Source organism: Cricetulus griseus, chromosome X (assembly GCF_003668045.3).
Source record: "Cricetulus griseus strain 17A/GY chromosome X, alternate assembly CriGri-PICRH-1.0, whole genome shotgun sequence".
Lineage (NCBI taxonomy): Eukaryota > Metazoa > Chordata > Mammalia > Rodentia > Cricetidae > Cricetulus > Cricetulus griseus.
This window is the reverse complement of record NC_048604.1, coordinates 38,215,997-38,243,777: the sequence shown is the minus strand read 5'-3', so window position 1 is coordinate 38,243,777 and position 27,781 is coordinate 38,215,997. Positions and strand designations below refer to the sequence as shown.

General features: G+C 38.3%; 1 protein-coding gene across 9 annotated transcripts in view; it reads right to left on the bottom strand.

Annotated features, from left to right (window-relative positions):
* Acsl4 (acyl-CoA synthetase long chain family member 4) overlaps nucleotides 1-27,781 on the bottom strand; it is a 74,723-nt gene that overhangs the window by 7,521 nt on the left and 39,421 nt on the right. For 3 of the 9 annotated variants that reach the window (XM_027433637.1, XM_027433639.1, XM_027433638.1), the window contains 13 exons: nucleotides 22,815-23,345; nucleotides 22,418-22,595; nucleotides 20,199-20,308; nucleotides 18,612-18,750; nucleotides 17,093-17,243; nucleotides 16,866-16,989; nucleotides 15,241-15,312; nucleotides 11,195-11,334; nucleotides 10,216-10,388; nucleotides 6,337-6,411; nucleotides 5,592-5,783; nucleotides 2,809-2,923; nucleotides 1,310-1,467 (listed from right to left, as the gene is read on the bottom strand). In XM_027433637.1, the coding sequence (XP_027289438.1) occupies nucleotides 1,310-1,467; nucleotides 2,809-2,923; nucleotides 5,592-5,783; nucleotides 6,337-6,411; nucleotides 10,216-10,388; nucleotides 11,195-11,334; nucleotides 15,241-15,312; nucleotides 16,866-16,989; nucleotides 17,093-17,243; nucleotides 18,612-18,750; nucleotides 20,199-20,308; nucleotides 22,418-22,595; nucleotides 22,815-23,165 (1,978 nt within the window). In that variant the 5' untranslated portion in view covers nucleotides 23,166-23,345. The remainder of the gene's footprint in view (nucleotides 1-1,309; nucleotides 1,468-2,808; nucleotides 2,924-5,591; nucleotides 5,784-6,336; nucleotides 6,412-10,215; nucleotides 10,389-11,194; nucleotides 11,335-15,240; nucleotides 15,313-16,865; nucleotides 16,990-17,092; nucleotides 17,244-18,611; nucleotides 18,751-20,198; nucleotides 20,309-22,417; nucleotides 22,596-22,814; nucleotides 23,346-27,781) is intronic. The other 6 variants (XM_027433640.1, XM_027433642.1, XM_027433641.1 and 3 more) reach the window with 2 other exon arrangements.

Below are 27,781 nucleotides of genomic sequence, written 5' to 3'. Positions count from 1 at the left end.
AGCTTGGAAGCAGCAAACAGTTTTGGATTTACACGATCTTTTGTGTGTGCTTTTTAAGGTAAAGTGCTTGTATTTGTATTCTCCATATTTTGGAGTAATTATCTACTTGATGTTTATAGGTCTGGCTTTTACACCTGAGAATCAGAATCTCATTCAGTATATTGAGTTTTATAATAGTCATGGAACCAAATCTTTGGGCTGTATCAGAGGCACAAAGTCCAGAATGTTTATATTCACAATGGTGTCTATTTTGTACCTTGAATAACTTTGTAAAGTGTCTCAGAAAACCTGGCAGTCCCTTCTATCTTCATAAGAATTTTTTATGTATTTATGAAGATGACTGTACTCTAGTCGATCTTTTGCGCATGACTAATTTGTATCTCTTCATACTCATTCTGCACTATCTGTATATACTACATCAACTTTGAAGTGTGACCTTTTAACTTTTTTTAAAAACTGGGAGGTCAATAAAATTTAAACTGTTTAACAACCATGTAAAAAAAATAAAATGAAATAGGAATGAATACAGAAGCAGAGCAGATGTCATGGCTCTAATGGCCCTTCATTATCCAATTCTTTGTGTGACTTAACATCTTGCAAAATATTAGGTAAATCCTCTGGAATGTCTAAACAGACACGTAGGCTTCACTAATCCAAAGGCTAAGAATGTCATCAGGTCTATAGCAGAAATTTGCCTACTTTGCCGCAAACCTGCCTGCCTGACTAACATATGTGAAAAGTGTTTTGATTTACAATTTTCTTTGTTCTGTCACAATACAGCTTCATTTAGGTAACCTAAATCTATAATCTAGGACCATGACCACTCATGAATAAACAACTGCTCCAGAAGAAACAATTCCTTATTCTCTTTGAAAATAAGACTTCAAACCCAAACTAGTGAGAAAAGATAAAGAAGGTCACGTCATCTTGACTTAGCAAATGTCCCAGCAAGAGGACACTTCTATACAGGCATGATGCACACAACTTCATAAAATACTAGTGGATGAAAAGTCAGATTCACCCCAGCACAACAGTTTAATGGGTAACCTTAATATCCAACTCTCAAAGAACAAAAAAGTTACATATTCCTTAACTGATGAGTTGATTAAACACATAATACTTGAATTGAGATTTTAGAGAGTTGGGAGAAAAATATTTTCAGGAGGCCTAATGCAAGTTAGATGGGAGTAGTAAGGAGTGGATATGAACAAGATAAAGTGTATACATATATGAATTATTTAGAGTAATGTACAAAATATTTGTTAGGTGACTTTTATGGACTTCAACGCCTTGGCAATTTCTTACTTACTAGCATTTGCAGCTTCTCGGATTTCTTTCAGTATTTCAGCTTCCATGGCAGGGTTATTGCAAATATCAACCCAAGATCCTTCTATCCCTTTCTGTTGTGCCAAAAGCGTCAACTTTTTCTGGTTAGGAACCACAAAACTGATCACATAGGACTGGTCACTGAAAAATTAGATAGTAAAAATGGAAATCAAAATGAGCAAAATTACTCTCAAGTTAATCAGTGTAACAGTACAGTATCTGTCATTCTAAATATACATATTATATGATATTAAGAAAATGGCTCAATCGCACAGGCATTTAACTTAGAAAACATGGACTGAAAACTCACCCCATCATGTATAACCTATGTAAACTTTGGGGGAAATTACTCATGCTAAGTCTTGGTTGTTAATGAATCCTACATGAAAGAACTTGTGGCATAAGTTAAGTTAGACACATACAAGACATGGTAGATGTCTAATAAAAACTACAATAAAATGTTATTGAAGTGATCTTCACGCTGCTAAATAAATTCAAGAATGATGGGGGATGTTCTTTGTTTCTCTTTTTGGTTAATGAATAAAACACTGATTGACCAGTAGCCCGGCATGAAGTGTAGGCGGGGCTACCAGATGAGGAGAATTCTGGGGAGAGGAAGCAGAGAGAAGCTGCCAAGAGATGCCATGTGGCAGCTGATGGAGTAACATGTTGGAGCGCTCTCTGGTAAGATAAGGCCATGGAGAAATACACAGATTAATAGTCATGGGTTAATAATTAAGAGAGAGATAGCCAGTCAGTAAGAAGCCCAAGCCATCAGCCAAACAGTTTATAAATATGTCTCTGTGTATTTATTTGGGGCAAGGCAACTGTGGGATAAAGGCGGAAAGAAACTCCACCTACACAAGAACTTTCATGTTTATTTTCCCAACCCAAATCAAAGTTCTAAGAGGAGTTTTTGATGGTACCTACATGCTTATACGCAATCAAATTTATTTTATTTTATTTTTGGGGGGTTTCAACACAGGGTTTCTCTGTGTAGTTTTGGAGCCTATCGTGGCACTCGCTCTGGAGACCAGGCTGGCCTCGAACTCAGAGAGATCCACCTGCCTCTGCCTCCCGAGTGCTGGGATTAAAGGTGTGTGCCACCAACACCTGGTGCACAACCAAATTAATTTTATAATGTTCCATTTACTCTAAGTATATAAAACATAAAACACAACTACTCTTTTGACTGGCATGATAGTGATCAAGCCTGATACCTAAGTTTGATCTCCCGGATGCACCTGGTGATAGGAGAAAATACAAAACAGTTTTGTCTCAGATGAGCTCCCCTCCCCGCAAACAAATGAACAAATAAATATAATACTTTAAAAAATAAGTTACCAGCCTGGCAGGGGTGGCACACACCTTTCACTTGGGAGGCAGAGGCCAGCCTGGCCTACACAGCTAGTATTAGGATATCGAAGGCTACACAAAGAAGCTGTCTCAAAATAAACAAACAAACAAACAAACAAGAGGTACCTTTTGGCAAAAGCACAGATGTTGTCAATCAGTGGACAATTCTTCAGTGCTGCTTCTACTTTTCCAAGAGACACATATTCTCCTGCTTGTAACTTCACAAGATCTTTCTTACGATCTGTAGTCAACAAAAAATATGGATCCTCAAGTTAAATCAGACACTGGCTGTTGTCTCTTGGAGGCCTGCTCTTTTCTGAGTGAAGATGGAGGGGAAATGGATGGGGGAGAAGAGAGGTGGAGCAGCTGGAAGAGTGGAGGGAGGGAAACTGGCCAGATCCACAATTTGTTTCATTATGGCATACATAATTCTGATTTTCTTTCAATTGTATTGCCTTAGTCTTTATTTACAAAGATATTTAACTTCTAAAACCTTGCTATATACATTATTTTCCCATACATATCACTAAAAAAGTGGCTCAAGTATTATTAGACTTAAGGATCCAGCAGGTGTATAAGGCAAGAGCAAGGTAAGTTCCAGGTCACTGTGGTTTCCATAGCGGGTTCAAGTCCAGTCTGATGTTTCTAGCAAGAGTCTGTCTCAAATCAGTTGTCTCCAATGGAGTGTCACTGGGTATATCAACCACATACCAAGGCAGGCATGGGGCCCATCCCTAGGAGTAGTTAGCCAACACAAAAAAGTACTTTTGTTTCCCCACCCCACCCCCTTTTTGAAAGTGTGGCAGTCTGTGAGAGCACACAGCAGGGTGGGTAGGGAGTGGGTAAGATCTGGGAGGACTTGGAAGGGGTAAAAAAATACATTGCATGAAAAGGTTAACTTAAAATGGTCTCGTACTCCTGATCACAGTGATATTAAGGGAATGAACAGAGCTTGGGACATTAGATTAGAATGGGAGCTTGTCTGGTACAAGTACAGGCTCTGCGATGCCTGGCATTTCAGTTAACCTCTTTCCACCGGGTTTAGATCAGGGATAATGGTGCCTAGCTCACAGAAGCATGCCATAGTATCTTGCATATAAAACATTCAACAAGTGCTAATTTCCATTTCCCTATTTGACATTTTCTTTGTAAAGTGACAGTGCTATAAGAAAGTACTGTCATAAGATGGCTCAACTCGAATCATTGTCAGTCTGCTTAAAATCCTTTGTGTGAATGATGTGTTGCCTACCAACAGCAATAGTAGGAAGACAGAGGAGTAGGAGGATGAGGGAGGAGGGTTGTGATCAAAATGGGTTTCTAAAAAAGACTATGCTAGGTGCTTTTCTACAAAAGACTCATTCTGACATTCTGCTACAGCTAATAGCTTCCCTTTCCACTGTAAACCTGCAGCAATCTTGTGCACATGCATGGTATACATACATATCTGTGCTAATGATACTCATCTATTTGGATCACAATTGTGATATAATGTACAAATGTAAGGTTGTATACATGGTATGAGCATAACAAAACTTAATTCTCTAATACACACACACACACACACACACACACACACACACACACACACACACACACACACACACACAGAGTGGGCTACAGACATGGTTAGTCTATGAAGTGCCTGCCAGGAAAGCATAATGGTCTGAGTTCAGATCTCCAGAACCCATATAAAAGCTGAGCAGTGGCGTGTGTGTGTGAGCCTAGTCCTGTGGGAAAGGCATAGACAGGTAGATTCCTGAAACTCATTGGCCAGGAAACCCAGACTAATTGATGAGTCCCAGGATCAGTGAGATACTGTCTCAAAAGAGGCCAGGAGGTGATCCCAAAAGACATCCAACACCTCAACTTCTGGCCTTCAGGTATACCCACACATCAATGTGCCCACATACATATGAACAAGTACAAACACCATACACACACAAATTGAAGAGAGGCCAAACATGGTGACACATGAGTCCAACTCCTACTCTTAGCAGGAGCCTGTGAGTTTAAGGCCAGGTTGCACAACCTAATATAACCATGTTTCAAAAACAATTGGTGTTGGTAGGGAATAAAGGAGAGCTTAGTGTATAGATCCATAATATAACACTCCTCTAGCCTATATGAGACTCTAGATTTGCTCCCCAATAGATGGGGATAAGAAGAACTATGAATGTGACATCAAGCAATAAAAAAGTTTAGCACTTTTTAAATGATTCAATGTTAGAAGTGAAGACAAAAACATCCCAGGACATCTCTAACTACACTCTGCTCAGATACTGTGATGTTCAGTAGCAGAGTAAATGAGTCACTAAAACATTGACTGAATGAATATATGACTGGAAGACAGGACAGACCCTTCAGAGTTGCACTTACAGCTAAATAGTGTTTAAACCTTTTCCTGTTTAAAGTGAACACAGCATTTCCTTTGGAGTCACTTTGAGTTGTGTTTTGAATGTAAATGTCTACTTCTGTAAGCCCGTAAAGAAAATGCCAAAGCAACACACATTTTCAAAAGAATAGACTGGTTCTGAAGAGTGAGAAACAAGGGGGAGGCAAGGCCTAAAACACTGTATGTATGTCCCAGTAAATAGTTACAGCTTGTCTTCCAATTACTGAATCAGTTGTTCATTTTTCTAGCCATTTTCCCCACCTCAAACACTGCTACTACTATTGCTACTACTTAAGAAGATGCAGGTACTTCTCTGAACATTTTATATTTATGCACTCGCCTAATGCTAGCAGCTGCCCTGTGAGGTTGGGGGTACGAGGGCATACGTAAGTAACTTGCAGAAAGAAAGTTGTAACCAATCAATCCATCAACCCTGCTAATGTCCTAATCTATATTACCTTTCAGGCTCACTGAAGTCACAAAATGAAAGCAACTACAGAAAAGAGAATCCACTGACCTATAATCTGCAAGCAACCATCAGGATGGAATTCTCCAATATCACCAGTGCAAAACCACCTCTGTCCATTTTCATCCACAGAATAATCTTCTGCTGTTTTCTCTTCATTTTTAAAATATCCCATGGAGATATTCTGCCCACCAATCACGATTTCACCTCTGGGGTTTGGCTTATCATGAACTGTATATCCACCTAGAAATAATTTTTTAAAAAAATCACTTGTTATCCGAAAACAAAATTCATCTTCATTACGATTCTGTGTGTGAGTGTGTTCTCACATAGACACCCATGTGCCCCGTCGCATATAAGTCAGAGAAAAACTTTGCAATAGCTGGTTCTTTCCTTCCATTACGTGGGTCCCTAGGGTCAAACTCAGGCCATCAGGCTTGGAAAAAAGTTTGTCCATCTCAACAACATTAATTCTTAAAGCTTCTTTGTTATTCTTAATTTTACATTGTGCTTATGGGAGAATCTTGGTTTACATTTAGTCAGTTACATGAGTATAGTAAGTAGAATCTTTCCCCCCCACCTTGCCATCAAGTATTTCTAAATTAAAAACCACAGTGGCTACAATCTAGACACTACAATTTTCCCCCATGGAGAATGGAAAAGTCATAGTTAACAGACAAAACAAAGGAACACTTGTTCTGACCAACAGCCTCTCATTTCAATGAAACAGAAATCCTAAGGCTCCAGGTGGTTTCCAGGACATCTAGAGTCACTGTAGCTTGTGTGAGACTCTTACCTTCCTGCCAGTCTTTTAGCTTAATTTCACAGCAAATAAGAGGAGCGCCAACTCTTCCAGTAGTATAGTCAGTAACTATAGGAGAAAGGCAATGACACCATTAGTCTACAATAGTTCCAAAGTGAGCACCAAGTCACCAGAAACACTGATGTCAGAGGAGGCCATGGGGGTGTGCCAACTCCTCATTTTTCAGTGTTTGCCTGCATTTCCTCAGTGCATCCTTGCTCCAAGTGAAGGACTAGGTACACCATTATCTAAATAGGATTCTGCTAAGATAGAATATGATGAGAATTCCTGCTGTCACCCAATACATAACCTCAGATGAATTGTCTTTAGTCTTCATTTCTTTACCCAAAAATATACCGACTTCATATACGCACATACCGTGAAGACTAAATATGTTTACTACCACTGTCACAAGTAAAATTTTATTTGTTCTCAAACATCATCGTCATGATCCCATTAGCCCTTGGCAATCTGTGACTACTCTTACTAATAATTACATCTTCACAGATAGCTTATGAAACCAGTACTATATCAAGTCTTGTGAGCTAACACACAAAGGATGGTGAGACCCAGCCCTCAGAGACCTTACAAACAAACTACTCAGAGAGAAATGTATGTGACACACTATAGAGAACACTTAAAGCCTCATTTACGTGTACAAGTAACAACATAAATGTGCTGAGGAGCTTGAAGGATGTCAGTCCTCTAGAGAGCCGATTACAAACACTTGGCTCCAGCCCTTACAAAATAGCTTCAGTTTGAAAAATGACCAGTGGCCTTATTCCACAGCCAGGAAATCAATAATTGGACATGGAGTAGTCTCAAAAAGGAGTTAGATATAACCAAGAAATACAAGATAACCAAGAAAACTGCAGCTGTGACTTGGACGTTGTGTCTCAATCTGATAGTGAGAATGTCCTTTGTGGTTAAATGTACTTGAGGCTGTATAGGTTGTTCCTGCTGCATCAAAAGCTAAGGTGTCAGGTTTCCCACAAGGTATAAAATGCAAGGATCCCCCCCAAAACTTTGGCTTCACAATATCATTTACACTGGGATTTTTGACACCTCATATTCTCATTTTGTGGGTTTTTCTAAGCAATCATATAGAGAAAAAAAAAGGAGACTGGGAAGGGGGATATGGGAGGGTTTGAAGGGGGTAAAAGGCTAGATGTGCCTAAAGGGCTGTCATTTCAGAGCCAACTAAAGTAATAAAGGTGGGATGACAAAGAACAGCCTAGTGAATGAATGGGAAGATCTGACTAACGTTAAAGATAGTAAACAGTTTGAGGACTTAAAGTTGATGAATTCCTGGAATGATTTCAAAGATGAAACAACAATGGCACAAACAAATAATTTAGCAATAAGTTGAGTTTGGAAAAAGGGTATTAATTTTGGACATAACCAGTGTGAAGTGATAGCAATCTCATTCAAAAAAAAAAAGTTCCTAGGCTGCAGAAATGGCTCAGGTGTTAAGAGCCCTTGCTGTTCTTGCAGGACTAGATTTTGGTTCCCAGCATCAATCTCAGGTGGCTTACATACAGCTACGTGTAAATTGAGACACGGGGGTTCCAACACACTCTTCTGAGCTCTGTGAATGCCTGCACTAACATGTTCTTATATGCATACACACAAAAAATAAGTCACTTTTTACGTAATTTTTTTCATGCAATATATTTTAATGATACTCTTTCCCCTCCCAACTCCTCACCTAGCCATCCACCCAACTCTATAAGCCAACAACAAAAAATGAAAATCAAGACAAACAAAAACCACTAAGACCACCCTCCCCACCGAAACTGTACATCCACACACACAAAAATGAGAGTCCATTTTTTGGGGGGCCAACTACTCCTGGGCATAAGAATGTCCTTGAGTTTAATAATCTATTGAAGAAAAATTTTCCTTTTACCAGCTGGTATCAATTGGGCTGAACTCAGACTAGAACATCATGTACAAACCTACACAGGTTCAACCCAGAAAAAAAAAATTCCTACATTCCCAAGTGTTTCTCAACCAGGCATGATTTTTTGTGTGTTATTGTGTGGCAATATTGGGAGGTATGTATCACTTTGACAGCATGGGTGAGCAAGTTAATACTAGTAATGTGGCTGTTAACACCCTTCAGTGGATGAGAGAGAAAATGCAAAAACAAAGAATTGTGTATTCCAAAAACGTGAATAGGGTCAAGGCTGAGACACCTTTGGGAATTGAAGGCAACAGAAGACAAAGCAAAAAAAAAAAAAGGATATAAGAGGGACACTTCATTCCAAGACCACAACTGTGCAAAGTTGAGATCGTGCTATCATACAATTTTCTATTTTATGCACACCCACAGATTTGTTGTTGCTCTCAACTTTGGTTAGAGAATCTTCTTCTTTGCAGTGGGTAGTGGTGCATGCAGAGACTCATGACTGCTTAAAGTGCCTAGTGCAAGTAGCTGTGAGAGTTCAGTCATGGAGGATTCATCTATAGCAGTGACTCTCAATCTCTGGGTGATGACCCTTTCAACAAACCTCTATCTACAAAAATATTTACAGTATGATTCATAACAGAAGCAATTATAGTTATGAAGTAGCAGTGAAAATAATTTTATAATTGGGGGTCACCACAACATGAAGAACTGTATTAATGGGTCACAGCAAATAAGAAGGTTGAGAACCACTGCGCTATAACAACTTTCTTCCATCCAATGCATAGGGAAGATCTCAGACGAGGGAGTAGAAAGAATGTAAGAACCAGTGGATGGGTGTGTGTGTGTGAAATGATAACTTCTGAACATGATGCAGCTGTTGCACAACTCAAGGACGTGATGCTTCCAAAACAAGACCTGCACAAAACAATACCAGTCAAAATTCTAAAAGGGTCCCTGAGACTCCACCCTTGGAGCTATTGATAAGTAACAGATGTTGAGATAGGGAAATCCCTTATCCTTTGGGAACACAGACATCAGTAGGTTGCATACATCTCAGTGGAGTTATCAATAGTAAAAAATAGGGGGGGACAGAGCGAAAAGCCCCAGGGGAAGTTAGAGGAATACAGTGGTGTATGAGTATGACCAAAACCTGTTGCATTGATGTATGTAATTTTGAAAGAATAAAAAATTATTTTTAAAAAGTGCTTAAAGAAAGAAAATTAAACTAACATGGAAGAATTGAGGCTTAAAAATAAAAAGTACATATATGATACTTTAAACTATTTATAAAACTAATGCTAGGTGTATTTATAACAAGCCCTGTATTGCTTTAAAGGAATCATAAGGTAAGTTCCTATTGCTGAAGATACTGCATTTCAGACACAGAGGCCCCTGAACATACCAAATTGGACAGGGGAAAAGACCAGGAGGTCTTGACTCTACATATGAGAGAACCACATACAGTGCCGGGTCCAGGAGAGGTAGTTTTCCCCAGGTGAAGCACACCAACTGGATACCCCATACCAAATGGTCAGTCCTGGAAACACGCATAGTAGTAACATAAGGACAAGCAGGTTATATTTGGGAATATGTATGCATATAACTATATGAATGTAACAAAAATTAATTTTTTAAAAGCCATGAATTTGAAAGAGAGCTGGGAGAAATGTATGAGAGGGTTTGGAGGATGCAAAGAGATAGGGGAAATGATGTAACTATATTATACTATCCAAAACAAAAAGTAATTTTCAGCTGGGTGGTGGTGGCACATGCCTTTAATGCCAGCACTTGGAAGGCAGAGGCTGGCAGACCTCTGTGAACTTGAGGCCAGCCCAGTCTACAGAACAAGTTTCAAGATAGTCAGGGCTCCACAAAGAGAGCCTGTCTCAAAAAAAATTGAAAAAGGAATTATACAATAACCATGGTTTTCTCAGTGATGCAAATAGATGACCAATGCTCACCTTCAGTGACTGTCCCAGCACCACATGACTCTGTCAGTCCATAGCCCTGACCAATGGGGCAGCAGAAGCAGACATTCATGAATCGGTGTGTCTGAGGAGACAGTGGGGCCCCACCAGACAGCATCATCCGGACATTCCCTCCCAGCAGAGCCTTCACCTTTTTAAAGAGTAACCTTTATAAGAAGGGAAAGAATTAGTCATTCTGTTACACATTACTCTTGGTACCCAGCTAACTTATAAACGGGCTGAACATAGACACTTCCAAATCAAGATGGTAATGGGGGGCGGGGGGGAGACAAACAACACTTTGAAAGTATGCCAGAAAACCTTCCTATCCCTCAAATCCAAATGAGCAACATTGGGATCATGCTCTGACACATGCTAAACAAAAGAAAATGATTAGCTTTCTATGGAACATTCAGTCAACTAAATTATGAGCCTTCTAACTGCTATAATTTTATGAACACAGGAAAAGAGTACTATGTAGAATACATCTTGAAAATTACTTTTGTGTGTGAGTACATACAGTGATATTATTCTATACACATACACTTTTAAACTTCAATGTTTCTATTCAAAACTGTATTCTGGTTTTCTTCAAGAGACCCATTTATAATTACTTACTTCACTATTAAAATCAGTTAAATTATCAAATTCAGAGACCACAGTGTTTTCATTCTTGTATAAAGTGTAGGACTTAGAATACAGAATAAATTGAGGTTTTAATCTTGATGCAATATTCAAACTAAATGAATTTGCCATTTACTTGGTTGAGTTTCAGATATGAAAATAAAAATGAATGGGCATATTGACACTCGGTGATGGTGTCAGATTTTGGAAAGCTCAGGCAGGGTGGGTCCACTTCGGTCAAGAAGTTTGAAACTAGATTGGAAACTCTCAAAATTTGGATACCACACCACACCATACCAAACAGAACACAATACATATTCAAAATACAAGGCCTCTGAAATGTACTTACAGATTACAAAGAGGAGCATCATATCCCTTTTTGATTTGTTCTAATTTGTAATCATACCCTATTTTGAATAGAGTTTTCTGAATATAATTCATCTCTTGAACCTTGCTCATAACATTCTTATAAATTCTATCCATGATTTCCTGTAAGATAAACAAAATACTCAATAATCCAAAAAACAATTACAACATCATTAAACACAGTATATAATGATGCAATGATACTATTAGGTAGAGATGTATCACGGATAATGGACATATTTATTTCTTTCATTACAGAACTAATTTTACTGACTTGTTCCCTACTTGTAGGAAACTAAAGATAATACGTATTAGCATACCATTCCCCATAAACAAACATAACATAAAAAATTAAAATTTCATTGTAAAAATACTCAGTACAAGTGTAAGATTTACTTAGATTCAAAATACTAAGGTGATCGAAAATCCAAAAAAATCTAAATTGATTAACAGTTCCTCAACTGGTCAACATGCAGAAAAAAAGACTGTGGCTTGCTCAGCTCTAGATGAGATATACTCCCCCACCCCCCCACACACACAGCTCAGGGATCTTCACAAAAGAGAAGGTAAAAAGATCATAAAAGCCAGAAGTGGTCAGTAATTTCAAGAAATCAGTGTTTTCCAGACACAACAGCACAGTTTCATTTAACAACTCACAGTAACTGCAACATGTCATAGATCTACGCAAGATCAAGCCAAACAAAATCCCAACAGAGAGGCAGGGCACAAAACCCTACTAGCAGTGTAGAAAGTATTGGCATTTGGTAGCTGCTGGAAGAGGTGTAACCCTGGGTAAGTCAACCACACAGGTCCCATTTCCAAGAGTAGCTGGGCACAATGCAAACTGGGCTCAACGTTTTAAAGCAAAACAACAGTAACAAAACAAATCATAAAACTCAAGAGGTTGGGTGGTAGGGAGACAAGAATACAGAGGGTGGATATGAAAGGAATTGGGGCAGGGGAGCAGGTATGATCAAAATATACTGTATTATCCTCAAAGAAATTTATAAAGGTTCATGTAAAAATCTTAGCATAGAAAGAATTCATTCAGGGGGCTGGAGAGATGGCTCAGAGGTTGAAAGCACTGACTGTTCTTCCAGAGGTATTGAGTTCAATTCCCAGCAACCACATGGTGGCTCACAGCCATCTGTAATGAGATCTGGTGGCCTCTTCTGGTGCGCAGATATAAATGGAAGCAGAATGTTGTATACATAATACATTTTAAAAAAAGAAAGAATTCATTCAGCTATAATAATTAAAAAACATTTCAAATAAATTCCTGTATTTTCACACAGCAGCGAAATAGCTAACTGTGTTGAATCAAAACTTGATACTTTTCTCTTTATTATTAAGAACATGTGACTCTCAACAAGGTGGCAGAAGGTCTTGTCTGTTTCCTAAAAATCTTACATGTCTATAATTTAGGTATTTCCATGCTATTTTCCTTGAAACAAAGATTAAAAATATAAGCTTCTTGATGATAGTTACTTAACAAATTAGAGGTAGGAAAAGGTTTGGGATCTACTGACTCAGGCTAATATGTTTAAGGCAAAAACAACTACCTCAGTCACTAAGTGCTAATTTAAAAACTGCTTAGCACAAATTACAATAAAGAACAACTGTTCGTGAATATCTGGTTCTAAATATTGAAGGCATGAATCATCAGTACAGAGTAAGGTGTGCTATAATGAATACATATATGGTTGTTCCTTTCATTATTAAAGCAGAGCCATATACAAATGGAGGTCACTAGAATCATTCCTTTAAAAAGCTCCTAACATGGTATACATAAAGTTGTCATCTCCATTTCCACAAAGGGAATCACTACTATATCACTGGAGTATTCCTATAGGTCTGTGACTGAGAAATCCCAGTGTTTCTCTCAGGGTACTTTAACATACTAGATTCACCCCCTTTATAAGATCTAGGGATCTGAAAATACAGACACACACACAAAAAATAAGTGGGAGGAGGTCAGTTACAAGGTGGTTACAAGGATTCACAATTAGCTCAAACAACTTTTTATCTCAGGCTAACAATATACCCATGTTCCAACTAGTTATTTGTACTTAGAAGTAGTTTCATATTCTGTATTCCTTCTGTAAATATCTACAGTGCTAAAGCTTACACTGTGCACTCATCTAAGAATGTAACAAACTCAGAACAATCTATGGGGAAAATCTGAATAAAGAGATTTTTTTTTAAAAAAAAAAAGTCCACCCATAAAATAGGATAAGGAAGGTAACCAGGTCTGATGAAATACCAATACAGACTGTTTACTATCTTTAGGTTTGAGGAAGATAAGGAAGCATCACTATGGATATGAACACAGACGGCAGCCATGGGATAGCCCTGGTATAACTGATGGAAAAGAGACTGCCCAGCAGGAAGTGAACAGGAAAAAATCTTTCAAGAGGGTCTTCAGTAGTCCCAATCCAAACAACAATCACAGGGATTAAGAGAAGCCTAGATGTGTCCAGATTAGTCTAGATTGCCTGACATTTCCAGAGATCATGAGAGCTCTGATCTAATTCACTAAGGGATTCAAATTTTGAATACATTACTGGGAAATTGGAACCATCTCCTCATTTATCAAACCAAAAGCCTCTCCTTTTCAGTTTGAAAAATTGGCAAATGCTACAGCACCACTAAATAACAGAAGAAAATCTTTTCTGAACTACGCTAGATCTGATAATTTTTATAAAAAAAATTTTTTTTGGGGGGGGGGCGTTTGAGACAAGGTTTCTCTGTGGCTTTGGACCCTGTCCTAGAACTTGCTCTTGTAGATGAGGCTGATCTTGAACTCACAGAGATCTGCCTGCCTCTGCCTCCCAAGTGCTGTGATTAAAGGCATACACCACCACCACCCAGCATAAAAAAATTTTTTTAAGGACAATAATTTACTGTTATGATAATTAGAAAATTGGACTGAATAAAATATCTAAATCTCAGACTTTCCCTGCACAAAAATAACTCCTGAAGATACTAGGTTATGTCTGCACATTTGATTATAATGGAAGCAGTAGTAATAAACCCTTCCAGTGGTTCACCAAGTGAAAATAAATACGCTAGAACATTATAGATCTAAACACATCTAACACATCTAAACACTGCATTAGATCTTTTTTTTTTTTTCATTTTTTCGAGACAGGGTTTCTCTGTGGCTTTGGAGACTGTTCTGGAACTAGCTGTTGTAGACCAGGCTGGCCTCGAACTCAGAGATCCACCTGCCTCTGCCTCCCAGTGCTGGGATTAAAGGCATGCACTACCAATGCCCAGCCTTGCATTGGATCTTTTAACTCATCATCACATGGCTTTAGATGTAACATCTGGTTCTTTTTTAAATAATTTATTTAACTTTATTTTGTGTGCATTGGTGTGAAGATGTCAGATCGCCTGGAACTGGAGTTACGAACAGTTCTGTGGGTGATGGAAATTGAACCCACATCCTCTGGAAGAACAGCCAGTGCTCTTAACCACTAAGCCATCTCTCCAGCCCCCACATCAGGTTCTTTTTTAAAAGCAGGATTTCGCTTAAAGATTTTACAGATATGAAGTAGAACATTGTTCCTTGGGAAGCTTTTGGAAATCAGTAGATTTCTTTAGGAAAGAAGATGATGTGTCGTGTGATGTGGTGAGAAGTGCTCTGTCACCAACTTGTTGCAAAACCTTGGAGATGCTGTTAGTTCTCTAGGATAACAGAGGACTTCCTTAATTGTTTTCAATTGTAAGATTAAACAGAATGATCCGGAATTCTATTTTAATATATTAGGACCATGCCTCAACTCTAGGCACTTTGAAGGAGGTCATTTTCATCTTGCATTTTTAAGCCATCAGCAAACACTGATGGCTTACATTTCAACCTTGTTGTTTCAATGATTTTAAGGATCATCTATGCCAACACTAAAAGTAAGATTATCCCTTAAGTGTACACATATACCTAAGAGGATCACTTTTTAAAAATTAGAAATATAAGCAAGAACTATTATAAATGACCCTTTTCTATTTGTGTGACTATTCTGTACTCACCGGAACAGCAGCCATAAGAGTGGGTTTCAGCACAGTACAATCACCTTTGCTTCCCTTCTTGATTTTGCTGGACTATATTAGTGAAAAAACAAATATAATCAGGGAAACAGATGTTAGCAAAAATGTAGGGGGCCTAATTCAATTATTAATAACAAAGACAGAATTTACGCACAGTATTTAATCTTTTATTGCAGCATCTATTGCAAGTCCACAGACTATGTGATTCCTCTATTTTATTCTATTTGTTTCATTTCTAGCACATTGCAGCCTTCTCCAGAAGAGAAACTGACCCAGGATAACAACAGACATTCTGGTGAACTAATGCACCATCAAATATTAACACTTAATTTTCAAGAAAATGTCAATTTTTAAAAAGCCCCATTAAGCAGACTTATCACTAAAACAAAATTGAAGGTAAAGGCTTTTTTTTTCTTTTTTGGTTTTTGGAAACAGGGTTTCTCTGTGTAGCCTTGGCTGTCCTAGAACTCTGTAAACCAGGCTGACCTCGAACTTACAGACATCTGTCTGCCTCTGCTTCCAGAGTACTGGATAAAAGGCATGTGCCACCACACCTGGCACATTGGAGGAATTTTTAACTTTTTTTGATTACTCAAAAGACAACGATGTATCTGAAAACAACCACTATGGACATCAATTAACGTCACACAGAAGTAATAATTTGATAATATTCTGGTTGGTAACATAGTAAGGCTCATGCTTGTGGCATGTGGTGACATGAAGATACACACCTCAATGTGCACAATTTGTTTGAAGTAACATAATTTCAAATGTCAGATTAATGACAGGTAGAAAGTTAATATAGTCACTCACTGAAAAAAGTAGAGAAAAGTAAGAAACTCCTATAATGTGATCTAGTCATTTACAAATTCGGATAAATGATGCATTAACCAGGCTAATATAGGAAAGAAAACTAGCTCTCAAAAAACAGTGAAATCTGTAAGAATAAGAAGTACAACATAGGTTCTACCACATAGGTAGAACTCAATTGTTGTCTTCATAAAGCTATTTTCTGTCTGTAATTTCAAATGTGTTTAAACTATGAGTTAGTGCTATCATTGTTGGGCTTTCTGCTATGAACAAGAAGAGAGAAAGGAGAACCCTGGTTCAGTGTAAAGCTGAGGGCTGGCCTTGGAAATGCTACAGTGCTATCCAACAGAATTTTCTGCAAAGATCAAATATTTGTATCTGTGCTGTCTAACATGATAGCAATCAGTCACATAGGTATCAGGAACCTGAAATGTGGCTAGATAGAACAAAAAAACCAAGAAATTTTAATCTAATTTTAATGAATTTCTATTTAAAGATGGGGCTAGCAGCACAGGTCCAGAATAAGTTCAGAAGAAAACTAGGCTTAAAACCTATACCTCTTCCCAAGAACCAGTTAATGGTCCTGAACAGTATGCCAACCATTCCATGAATATACTTTGCAGTATAAATTTTCCAGAGTAGAATCTAATTCAGAAAGATGAAAGTAATTCTTTCAAAATTATTTTAAAACATGGACCTAAATCAACACTAGTACTACATTATTCATGGAAAGCTATGTTTGATGCCACAGGGACCTTTGTACTGAATAAATCATGAGCAAAGTGAAATTTTGTCACCTGGTCAGATAAAGTAAGTGGAGAAGAATATCCAATCCTACAGCCATAGGTAAAGCAAGATATCTCTGCTGTCAATTCCAGCACATGAGCCAAGGGTAAGTAACCAATATACGTGTCCTTTGGTCTAAAACAAAAAAAGAGAAACAGATTAACCACTTTGAAAAGGCACTTTAAATTCATAACTTAATTATGACCTCTGCATTCCTAAGTTGAGTGATATCTCTTACCCAAGTCCAGGTATTCTTTCACACTGGCCTGTCATTCCAGCTATCAAATTGCTATGATGCATCATCACTCCCTTGGGTCGGCCAGTAGAACCACTGGTGTACATGACAATGGCCATGTCTGAAGGAGTTGGTCGATTTGGAGGAATGCTTGCTAAATAAATGAAAAAGCACAATATCTTCAGTTCAAAGGGTGAATTACTTGACAAGAAGGAATTTTCATTCAACATAATGGAACATTTCTAAATTGGTCTGGATTAATAAACAGTATGTTTACCAAATTTCAGTTGACTGAAATAAAGATTTCAAATTCCATCAGGATGGTGAGTCTAAGCCCCAAATGACCAAGCCTCTTCACAGTGTTATGTACAGAACTGGGAAGGGTTTCTAAGGCTTTGAAAGAATAGCACCATGTATAGATTCCTTAGCTTTAAATAATGGTTCAGAGCCCAGCATGTTGGTACACACCTTTAATCCCAGCACTCCGGAGGCAGAGGCAGGCAGAGTTTGAGGCCAGCCTGGTTTACAGAGTGATTTCTAGGACAGCCCGGGCTGCACAAAGAAACCCCATCTTGAAGGGTGGGGAGCAAAGCATACCAATGAAATGATCAGAAACAGTGTTATATACTTAAAGAGGCTATAGCAAAAGCTCCTTCAGGAAGTTCATGGCCATTGGTAAAAGTCATCTGAGGATGAACTGAAGCAGCAGCAAAGTGTTATGGGCTGGCACATTATATTGTCCTCACACCAAGCACACAACACGACTTTTCTCCTCTATTTTTGAATAAGCATGCAAATGTGTCCTTATAAAACCCAAACTACAGTATATATTATAATTCTACATATACTATTATTATGATAATGACTATACTCATGTAAAAATTATAAATCCTATCTATCATGGAGACAAATGGATGTTAGTGATTCATGTCAACTCTCAATCAAAATTGGGAGAACTGATAATGTATCTTCTAAGCTTTTGTGTCATGCTCTGGTGAAGCCTAAGACCTGGCAGTAGAAGGCCCTGCTGATCACAACTTCCCAGTCAAGCACACACCAATCTTGCAATATCAACCTGGTGACAACAGACAATTCTCCATGGATCTCTTCCATTTCTGTGCATTGAGCCAGTAGAGGTGCTGATTTGCTCTGGACTGTCTTTTCAAAGGATGTACACTCTTCTAGTGTGAATAATAGGCATGCTTACTGTCCAGAACAGTGAAAAAATACAATATTTACCCACAGGCTTCTTTTCTATGATACAAATTCATATTGTGACTACAGTTTTAAAGGAAAAAAGACTACCTCAACTCTAACCTAAAGTCTGCTTGTTGTCTTCAAAAAATTCAGGCAAGATTGCCTTCTTCAGGAAAAAGGAAAAAGAAATTTCAGTCATATACAGTCTTGATCACTTTTAACATTAAACAGCTTTGGCATTTTTACTAATGTCACTTCTTTTACTAATCTATTAAATTAGCTAACACGAATAAATGGGGAAATTAACTTTAACTGATTCACTTACAGTTTTCTGGCTTGGATCCCAACTCTTCCACTGATTGCATGCTGTGAATCTCAAACCCTTCAGGGTACTCTGCTTTATTGATAGTCTTATTATCCACATAAATGATATGTTTGACACAACTGATATCTAATAATGCCGCCTGTTGAATGGGAAATAAAAGCCAGCTATTCAATTTGGTACACTATCAAAATTCATATTAAATAACAGGACTGGAAAATGTTTATTAAGTAAATTTCACTGTGGTAATTATAAATTCAGAGTGCTTTAATTTTGTAATCATATTAAATAAGCCCCCCATATATTCAGAAGTACTAAGACCAAAACATTTAAAAATAATAGCAACTACATTAAGATGCAGAGAGACAGGCAATGTAAAAACATGTAAAAGTAGACAATAAAAATGTAAATGGAGCAGGAAAGAAGTGCACTAGTATGTTTCTTACTAGTGTATGTACTCTTTTTATTTCCTATCATTCTTATCATATGCGTGTCTCTTAACATCTCAAAGTAGCTTGTCACAAAATGTACTTTTGGATGCCCCATGGTAACCCACAAAGCAAAAAAAAAATCCAATGACAGGCAAATGAAATAAAAAGCAAGGGTCCAAAATATTAGAGTAAGCTACTTAACCACACACAAGACTCTAAGGGAGGGAGATAAGATCTCAACAAAACACAAGTAATTTCACCTATCTCCCAAGAGAATGACTATTATAAGAAAGGCAAAAGGCCCTAGTAAGCCTGTGGAAAAGGAGGAATTCTTGTACCACACTGTTGATGAAAATCTTTATCAATATAGTAATTATTTTTAAAAAGTACAGAAAGTCCTCCAAAATATATTACTATATTACCACAACAATCTTACTATCAGAAATACTTAAGACATGAAATCAGTATGTCAATGACATTTATACTCTCATGTTCAATACCTTACTGTTCACAATAGCCAAGGGATGGATATAGCCATGAACGGATAAAGAAAACACGTTAGATATATACATAGGAATACTATTCAACCATGAAAAGAATGGTTGCCTACCATTTGCAACAACTTGGTTACAGCTAAAGATCATTACTACAAGTGAAAGAAGCCAGGCACAGAAAGCTAAGTAGCATAATATAATCTCATTAATGTGAAATGGAAGAAAACCTTATCAAAAAGAAGTCCAGGGTAGAATTGAAGTTACCAGAGACTGGGTAGAACAGGAGAGGTAGGATAGAGAAGTTGATTAACGGACACAAAGTTGCAGCTGGATACGGAGCAATTATATGGTGTTACTGCATAGCAGGATGGCTATACTGATAATGCACCATATATTTCAAAAGAGTAATGTTTTCATCATTAAAAATGAAAAAATGTGTATAGAAACATGCTTTAAGCTGAGTTGAGCATTACACAGTGTAAACATATATGGAATCATCACATGGTACGTACCAGATATATATATATATATATATATATATATATATATATATGTATATGTATATGTATATGTATATGTATATGTATATGTATATGTATATGTGTATGTTTACATACTGGCTAAAATTTAAGTATAAATTTAAAATAATTACATTTCATACTTACCTTCAATTTGCTTTCCAGAAGTTCAACACTAGTAATCAGATAGGAAGCTTCGGATTCATTCAACCCATGAACTACAGCTTCTTTGCCAAGTGTGGCATATAAAGTCACAACTACATAATAAAGAGCAAACATGAAAATTGTACACTTAACACTTTTGAGGATGATATGTTATTTAAGCCAGACTTACATATAGCAACAGTACAGACACAAAAACATTTTATGTTTCGATTAGATTTCATAGTCTCTGGGTTCCTCAAACTTAAGTCTTACAAACTCCCAGGAATCAAACTGAGATACTTAACGTCAACAGGTCCTGGGAAGTGGTCAGGTCAGAGGGCAGCCCAGTAATGACTTCCCTTTCATTGTTCATTCTCCAAAAGAAAGGATAAGCCAATCTTCAAACAATTTCAAGATCTCAGATGAGGTCACAAATAATGTCCTTACTCCTTCCAAAAAGCTTTATTCAGTGGGTTCAATTTCAAGTCCCATTGGTGATCTCCACGCCTTTGCAGAGGCTGGTAGAACAGGAGAACTCACCAGACCATAAAAGAAACTAACAATATAATCAGTTGGACTTGGTAACATCTGCTAAACTTAGAACAGATGTGGAAATTCTGCTTTCAGCTGGTAACTAGAAATATCCCATACAGTAACAGGCACCTTTTGCTATTGCTTGTTGAAGGTGGAAGATCAGGATGTATGAGAATATTTTGGTAGCATCTGCCATGATCTCAAGTACGCTATAAAAATGTCGCACATGCCTTTAATCCCAGCACTGGGGAGGCAGAGGCAGGCGGATCTCTGTGAGTTCAAAGCCAGCCTGGTCTACAGAGCAAGTTCCAGGACAGGCTCCAAAGCAATGAAAGTTGATTCCTTCGCTTAAACTGCAGTACTGAAACAACCAAATACTTAGGGTACAACAAGGCACATTTATGAACTCAATTTTTAAAAATTAGTTCCTGAGGTTGTAGAGGCTCAGTGGCTAAGAGACTTGCTGCTCTTGCAGAGAACAAGGGTTCGGCTCCCAGCATCCACATGGCTGCTTACACCCATCAGTAATTCTAGTTCCAGGGCTCTGGGCATAAAGCACGCACATGGTACATTTACATAAATGCAGGCACATACCTATATACACAAAAACTTAAATTAAAAATCTTGAAAACAAATTACTTCTTGTACAATAGCAAACACAAATGCTTCCTGATCAGAAACATACCCATTTTTACTCACTTTCTGTCTCTCTACTGCCAGTTCTAGCTGGCACATGTATGCAAAATGAAGGAAGTCAGACAAGAGGGTTCAAAGCGCAAAAATGAACTAGAAATTTGTAAGTAATCACTTTGTTGTACAGTCTCCAAATCCATACCTTCATTCAACCTCTAAATTTTTAGGTTATAACTCATTTCTAATAAAACTTAAAATTCTGACTTATATTTATTTCCCAAACTAACACTTAGAACTTGGTATCCTTAATAGGAGTTGTTGGATTATTTCTAATTTATTTTTATATGTATACAGTGTGTGTGTACACAGGCACATATTTGTCAGTGGTGTGTTTGCTTGTGTGGAAATCCAAGGACAATATTGGGTTTTGGTCTTCGCTTTCCGCTTTGAGGCAAGGTCTGCTGTGCATACAGGCTCGATGGCCCATGAGCTTCCAAAGATTCTCATGTCTCTACTTCCCATCTTGCCTTAGGAAAGCTGAGAGCACAGATGTATGCTACCACAGCCAGCTTTGTGTGGGTTCTAGGGATTTGAACTCAGGTTCTCATTCTTGTACACCAAGTGCTTTATCCACCAAGCCATCTTCCTGGTCCCTAGCCATGATTTATGGACATAATCATACAGAAAAATAGCTAAGGAACACCTTCTTTGTTTCAAATGTGAGTGTGTATATTGTGTGTGTAATTATTTTTTTCAGTGCTGAGGAACAAATCCATGATCTCAAGTATGCTATAAAAATGTCGCACATGCCTTTAATCCCAGCACTGGGGAGGCAGAGGCAGGCGGATCTCTGTGAGTTCAAAGCCAGCCTGGTCTACAGAGCAAGTTCCAGGACAGGCTCCAAAGCAATACAGAGAAACCCTGTCACAAAAAAACAAAGAAAATGTTTTACTAATAAGTTTATATACTATCAGCCAACTTTTAAGCATCTCAGAACACACTTCCCATGTTAGTGAAGGTCTCCCTCTCCCCTGTAAAAAGCATAAGGCACTCACGGGGAAAGTTGTACTTGAAGCAGGTCTGTGCTGCAATCATCCACTCAGCCCTGGTCTCACAGAAAATGGCAATGGTGTTCTTTGGTTTCAGTCCCAATGCAGTGAGTCCACTTCCGAAGTTATTCACTCTGCGGTTCACGTCAAGATAGTTTATCCATTTATAATTCCCGAGAATTAACTGTTAAAATCCAGACATCAGAACAAGCAATTAAAATACTATTCAAAACATTGAGCTCTCAAAAATCCCATTATGTGAATATTCAGAAACTATGAGACCTCTGAGAATTACCAAGCACTGTGATACAGTGCCAGCATTCTTAAAGTACACTTGATTTATGACAAGGTTAACTGGTCCTCTGTCATTAAAACAAATGAAAAAAAGACAAGGATGCTTTACCTTCTTAAAAACTTTTCCATTGGGCTGCATTTCGTTTTCTTCACTTAGGATTTCCCTGGTCCCAAGGCTGTCCTTCTTTCCAAACTTGGCTACAGCATGGTCAAATAATTTATCCAGAGTATCAGCTCCAGGGATGTCTATGACAGCTAGTGAGTCGAAGTGCGTGACAGAACGATATGGACTTCCAGGTTTGTCTGAAGTGGGCTTAGCTTTTATTCTCTTTGCCATAGCGTTTTTCTTCTTAGCATTGGTAAGAAAATACCATGGAATAAATATAAGGGCACTGTATATTGTTATTAACAAGTGGACAGGCAGCAATATAATGGTGAGCACATTTAGCTTAAGTTTCATAGTGGAAAGGCTTCTAATATGGCGCTTATTTGTGGTTATTCTTTGGCTTCTCAAAGCCTTAGGTTTCTGGAGAAGGCAGTAATGGAAGCAGCAGTAAGAGTAGCAGTATAGCCAAGGTAGTTCAATTTTAGTGATACAGATAAAAGTTAGTAATCTTTGGAAGCCGACAATAAAGTACACCTGTAGGTAAAGACAATGAACCAGGCAGAGAATAGAAAAAAAACAAAAGAATATTAGCAAGTTGATAGCACAATTAATTTAAATATTCAGACCATTATTAGTTTATATAATTGATTTGATATGAAAAGATGAAGGAACTGGCATGAAATGCTGGCATTTTCAAGTCTAGTCATTACTGACAAAACATTTTTTTAGTGCAAGAACTTCTGGATTTCATTTTTTTCTGTGCTGAGCCAGAAGAGTACTCTGGATTCTTCTCTAAACCAGGCAAGTAACAGTAATTTCATGGTCTCATCAATGCATGAGGATGCAAAGAACAACCAAAAGATATTATCCTTACTTCTTTACTGAGATAAGCTGAACACCATCTTCCCCAAATGGGAACAAGACAATTAAATTATAGAGTTCTTTCTTAGGAACCACGCTGTGCTCAAAACTGTACCAGTTGCCTGGGAGGAGCAGAGGTCTGAAGAAGTGTTAGGTCTTAGCCCTGGCCTATTATGAGTTCACATACCCGAGGTAGTCAGCATATAAGGTAGATCTAGTAGTATTTTTCAAATTGGGTTGGTGTTTGGGAGCAGGGGTAACAGCTAAACAATTTCTTTTAAGCTCATGTGGACTGCCCATATACCACCCGGGAGGAGTTTATTTATTCTAGGTGAAACAGAGGTTTAGAATGTCCTATGATCTCAGAACTCCCTGGAACTTCACTCCTAAGGCATTCCACTGAAAAACACTGATGTAATTAGTGCTCAATTACACTAAGGTGTACAGCACAAACAACAGATGTAAGAAGACTTCAGAGGAAATACAAAATGGCCAAGAGTATGCAAGGGATTGGTGATGGTTGGTTGTAGGCTGGACCTCAATATGGTGAACTGAACAAGAAATGTAGTCACTGGGTCACTGGGTATCAGTGTGTGCCTCTGCCATTACCTGACTATGCAACCTTGACCAGTCTCTGTGTGATCAAACTAAATCAGTAGGCCTTAATTTTCTGTAACAAATTAAGCCTCTGAAACCCCAGTGAACTCTACTCACAGATTCCTGAAGATATATATATATATATATATATATATATATATATATATGACTTCAAGAGATTCCTAAAAACATTTCATGAACCAAATAGAAGACATCAACCTTTACCTTAGTGTTTTAGGACTACATGACTTATTTGGGACTTTCCAAGTTTAAATTCTGATTTACACTAAACCTAGAAATTGCTTTCTTGGTCTCCGACGAGACTGCTCTGTCTAATCTCTCACCTGTTCAAGTAAGCTGTTAAGTGTCTGTTGCAGGTCCCAGCCCTCAGTCTTCCAACAGAAATTTCTTGACTGCCTAAGTCTTCAATAATCTTTCTTTTTCTTTTTTGGTTTTTCAAGACAGGGTTTCTCTGTGGCTTTGGAGGTTGTCCTGGAACTCACTCTGTAGACCAGGTTGGTCTCGAACTCACAGAGATCCACCTGCCTCTGCCTCCTGAGTGCTGGGATTAATCACTCTGCTACTTGATTTCATCATCATCTCCACACATCTGGGCAGGTAACTTTAAATCACAGACCACTTAATTGTAAACCAACATCTTTTTTTTTTTTTTTTTAGACAGGGTCTCACTTTGTATTCCTGACTAGCCCAGAACTTACTACATAGACCAGGCTAGCTTTATACTCACAAAAATCCATCTGCCTCTGGCTTCCAAACATAGGAAAGTGATGCCAGCCTGGTCACTTTCTTGTAACAAAGGTGCCCTGCTACTCCACGATAAGCTTTAAAAATATCAGACAAGCTACCCACATGCATAATGTTTAAAAAATGAGGTCTTAATTTTAAAAGAACTAACAATAGTTGAAGACAAAAAAGGATGTCTTCAAGTTTATACAATGTCCCTAAGGGACAGTATCACCCCAATTTCAAAAAAGAAACTGTCAAACTTGGGGCAGGAAACATACATACATACATACATACATACATACATACATACATACATACATAATGTCATATTGTCTTATGCATACTGGCTTTAAGTCTTGCTAGGAGGGAAATGTCTTCTACAAAATCTTCAGTGCTTAGTACAGAGATACTAATACTCTGCTCTTGTACTAGGAGCAAATGAGCTGTTGTCTACAAACCTCTGCTATCCCAGACAATGAGCATACTTGACTGAGCTGTCTCTACTATCAAGTGTGACTTTGAGCTGGTAAAAGCTTGAACTCTGTGGCATCAGCTTCATCTGTACCATAGAAATACTATCCACTATCCAAATTACCTTCATCCTGGTTTTCTTGGAGGGACCCTTTGTCTTCCTTACTTAAATCCATGAGCCATCAGAATGGGCCTCTGCCCTACACTCGCTATGCTGCTTTACTGGCTCAGCTAAATCACATGCTAATCTGCACCATTACCCACACAGCTTCATTTGCAGAAACACACTATTGCGCAGAATGATGACAGACAGAAACCAGACTGAACTAGAATACCCACTATGTTACTCTCCTAAATTAGCTGCTCCTCTATATCCTTATTCTCAGTTGCTGTCCTTATTCTATTGGCTATGGACTCACTTCCATGTGTCTATGGCCATATGCTCTCTTCTGCGACTGCATGAACTGTCGATGTTCTTAACACTTTTCCTGCACATCATGCCTTTGTCTACACGTGGGCATGGTGTGACATTGCTCTGCCCACTCTTGCCATTCTATTGAATCGTTTCCATCAGCATTCTCCAACCGCCTAGCATTTATCTCATCTTTAAAAACCATTCCTTTTTCTGTACCTAACTCTCCCCATTTCTTCTCTTCAGAAATCCCATATTTGTTGGTACCCACTACGCTCAGGCCTTTGTCCCCTAACACACATCTGAAGTACTCCGATCAGTGCCACCAATGACTTCCACACTGTTAAGACCCAAAGGTCAATCAAAACTCTGTAGTCATCTTCCTTCTCCCAGTCAGCCTTTAATATGGCTGTCTCTTTTCTTGCTTGAGACTTCTTCACTCCCAAGACAACAGATTTCAATTTTCTTCCTATTGTCAGCCTTCCTTACTTCCTCCTCTTTTCCCTGGTCCCTCAATGCTACAGTGTTCAATCCTCTAATTGCTTCTCTATTTACACTCACACCTGTGCCCATCTCATCTAGTCTCACGGACTGAAATATCACATATGGGGATGATTCCCAAATAAGCCCGGGGAGAGTCTCCCTTAAACTTCAAATTTGTTTCCTCAATGGTTATATGTAGAAGCAATCAAGGACCTAAATTTGAGCATGTTCAAAGCACAGCCACTGATCCTTCTATACAACTGAATTTTACCCAGCCTTGCCTCTTTGGCCACATTCCCTGCTCCTGGGTTCACCTCCTACTCTTCCCTGCCCTGGCACACCGCTCTAGTCCTGTATATTTGTTACTGTTTGGGGCTATACTATGTTGTGACTCGGCTGTTGCATGTATTGTTCTTTCTGCCTGAATTAGTCTCCTAAGATAACCCTGTATGCTATTTTTGCCCACTTTCTATATTTAATCAAGTAAAACCAACTTCCCAGTTATACCTTCTCTAGCTGTCCTATTTATAAACTACTCTTGCAATACTCCCTTTCTCCATTTTTCTCCTTACCACCTTTCACTAATATACGATTGGGTTCTATTTCTCAAGTTTATTGTCTATGTCTCTACTAGCATGGAAGCTTCATGGTGAGGCAGTTTGCTACTGAAACCTCACCAACCAGAAGATTATCCCTATGTGTCAGCTGTTCAATAAATGCACTGCATAAGAACATACACACCAGCACTCGGGAGGCAGAGGCAGGGGGATCTCTGTGAGTTTGAGGCCAGCCTGGTCTCCAGAGCGAGTGCCAGGATAGGCTCCAAAGCTACACAGAGAAACCCTGTCTCGAAAAACAACAACAACAAAAAAGAACATAAAAACAACTGGTCTGAATTAGAAACTGAAAGTATAGCTGTATAAATGTAATAATCTGAATAAACTTAACTTTAGCTATAATTTACTGTGCCAAAGTTCTAGGAAATATAATACTCTTAAAATCTTCAGTAATTAAAATGAACTTGAAAAAGCTATGGACTGTTTAGTGGAAAATAGAAAACTGAAAAGAGGCCCCACTGCAGAGGATAAAGATTGGTGCTAGAAGAGCAGGAAGGATTCACAATTTGCACTTTTGTTCATACTTGATGCCCCTTATGAAGGTATGCTGCCATTTCCTGTATGAAAAGTAGGCCGCACCACCGCTATGTTATTAGAGTGCAAATTGAGTTGCGTTCCCTTGAAAGTCAGGTGAGGGACTTCGGCTTCTGGATAGGAGACACGGGAATAGTTAATTGTGCCTTCAAACCTTTGCTATTTCACATGGGATACATCTTCATAAATAATTACTGAGTATTTGCTGTTGTCAGTCAGTGAACCCTTTAAGGCGATATCATTTCAGG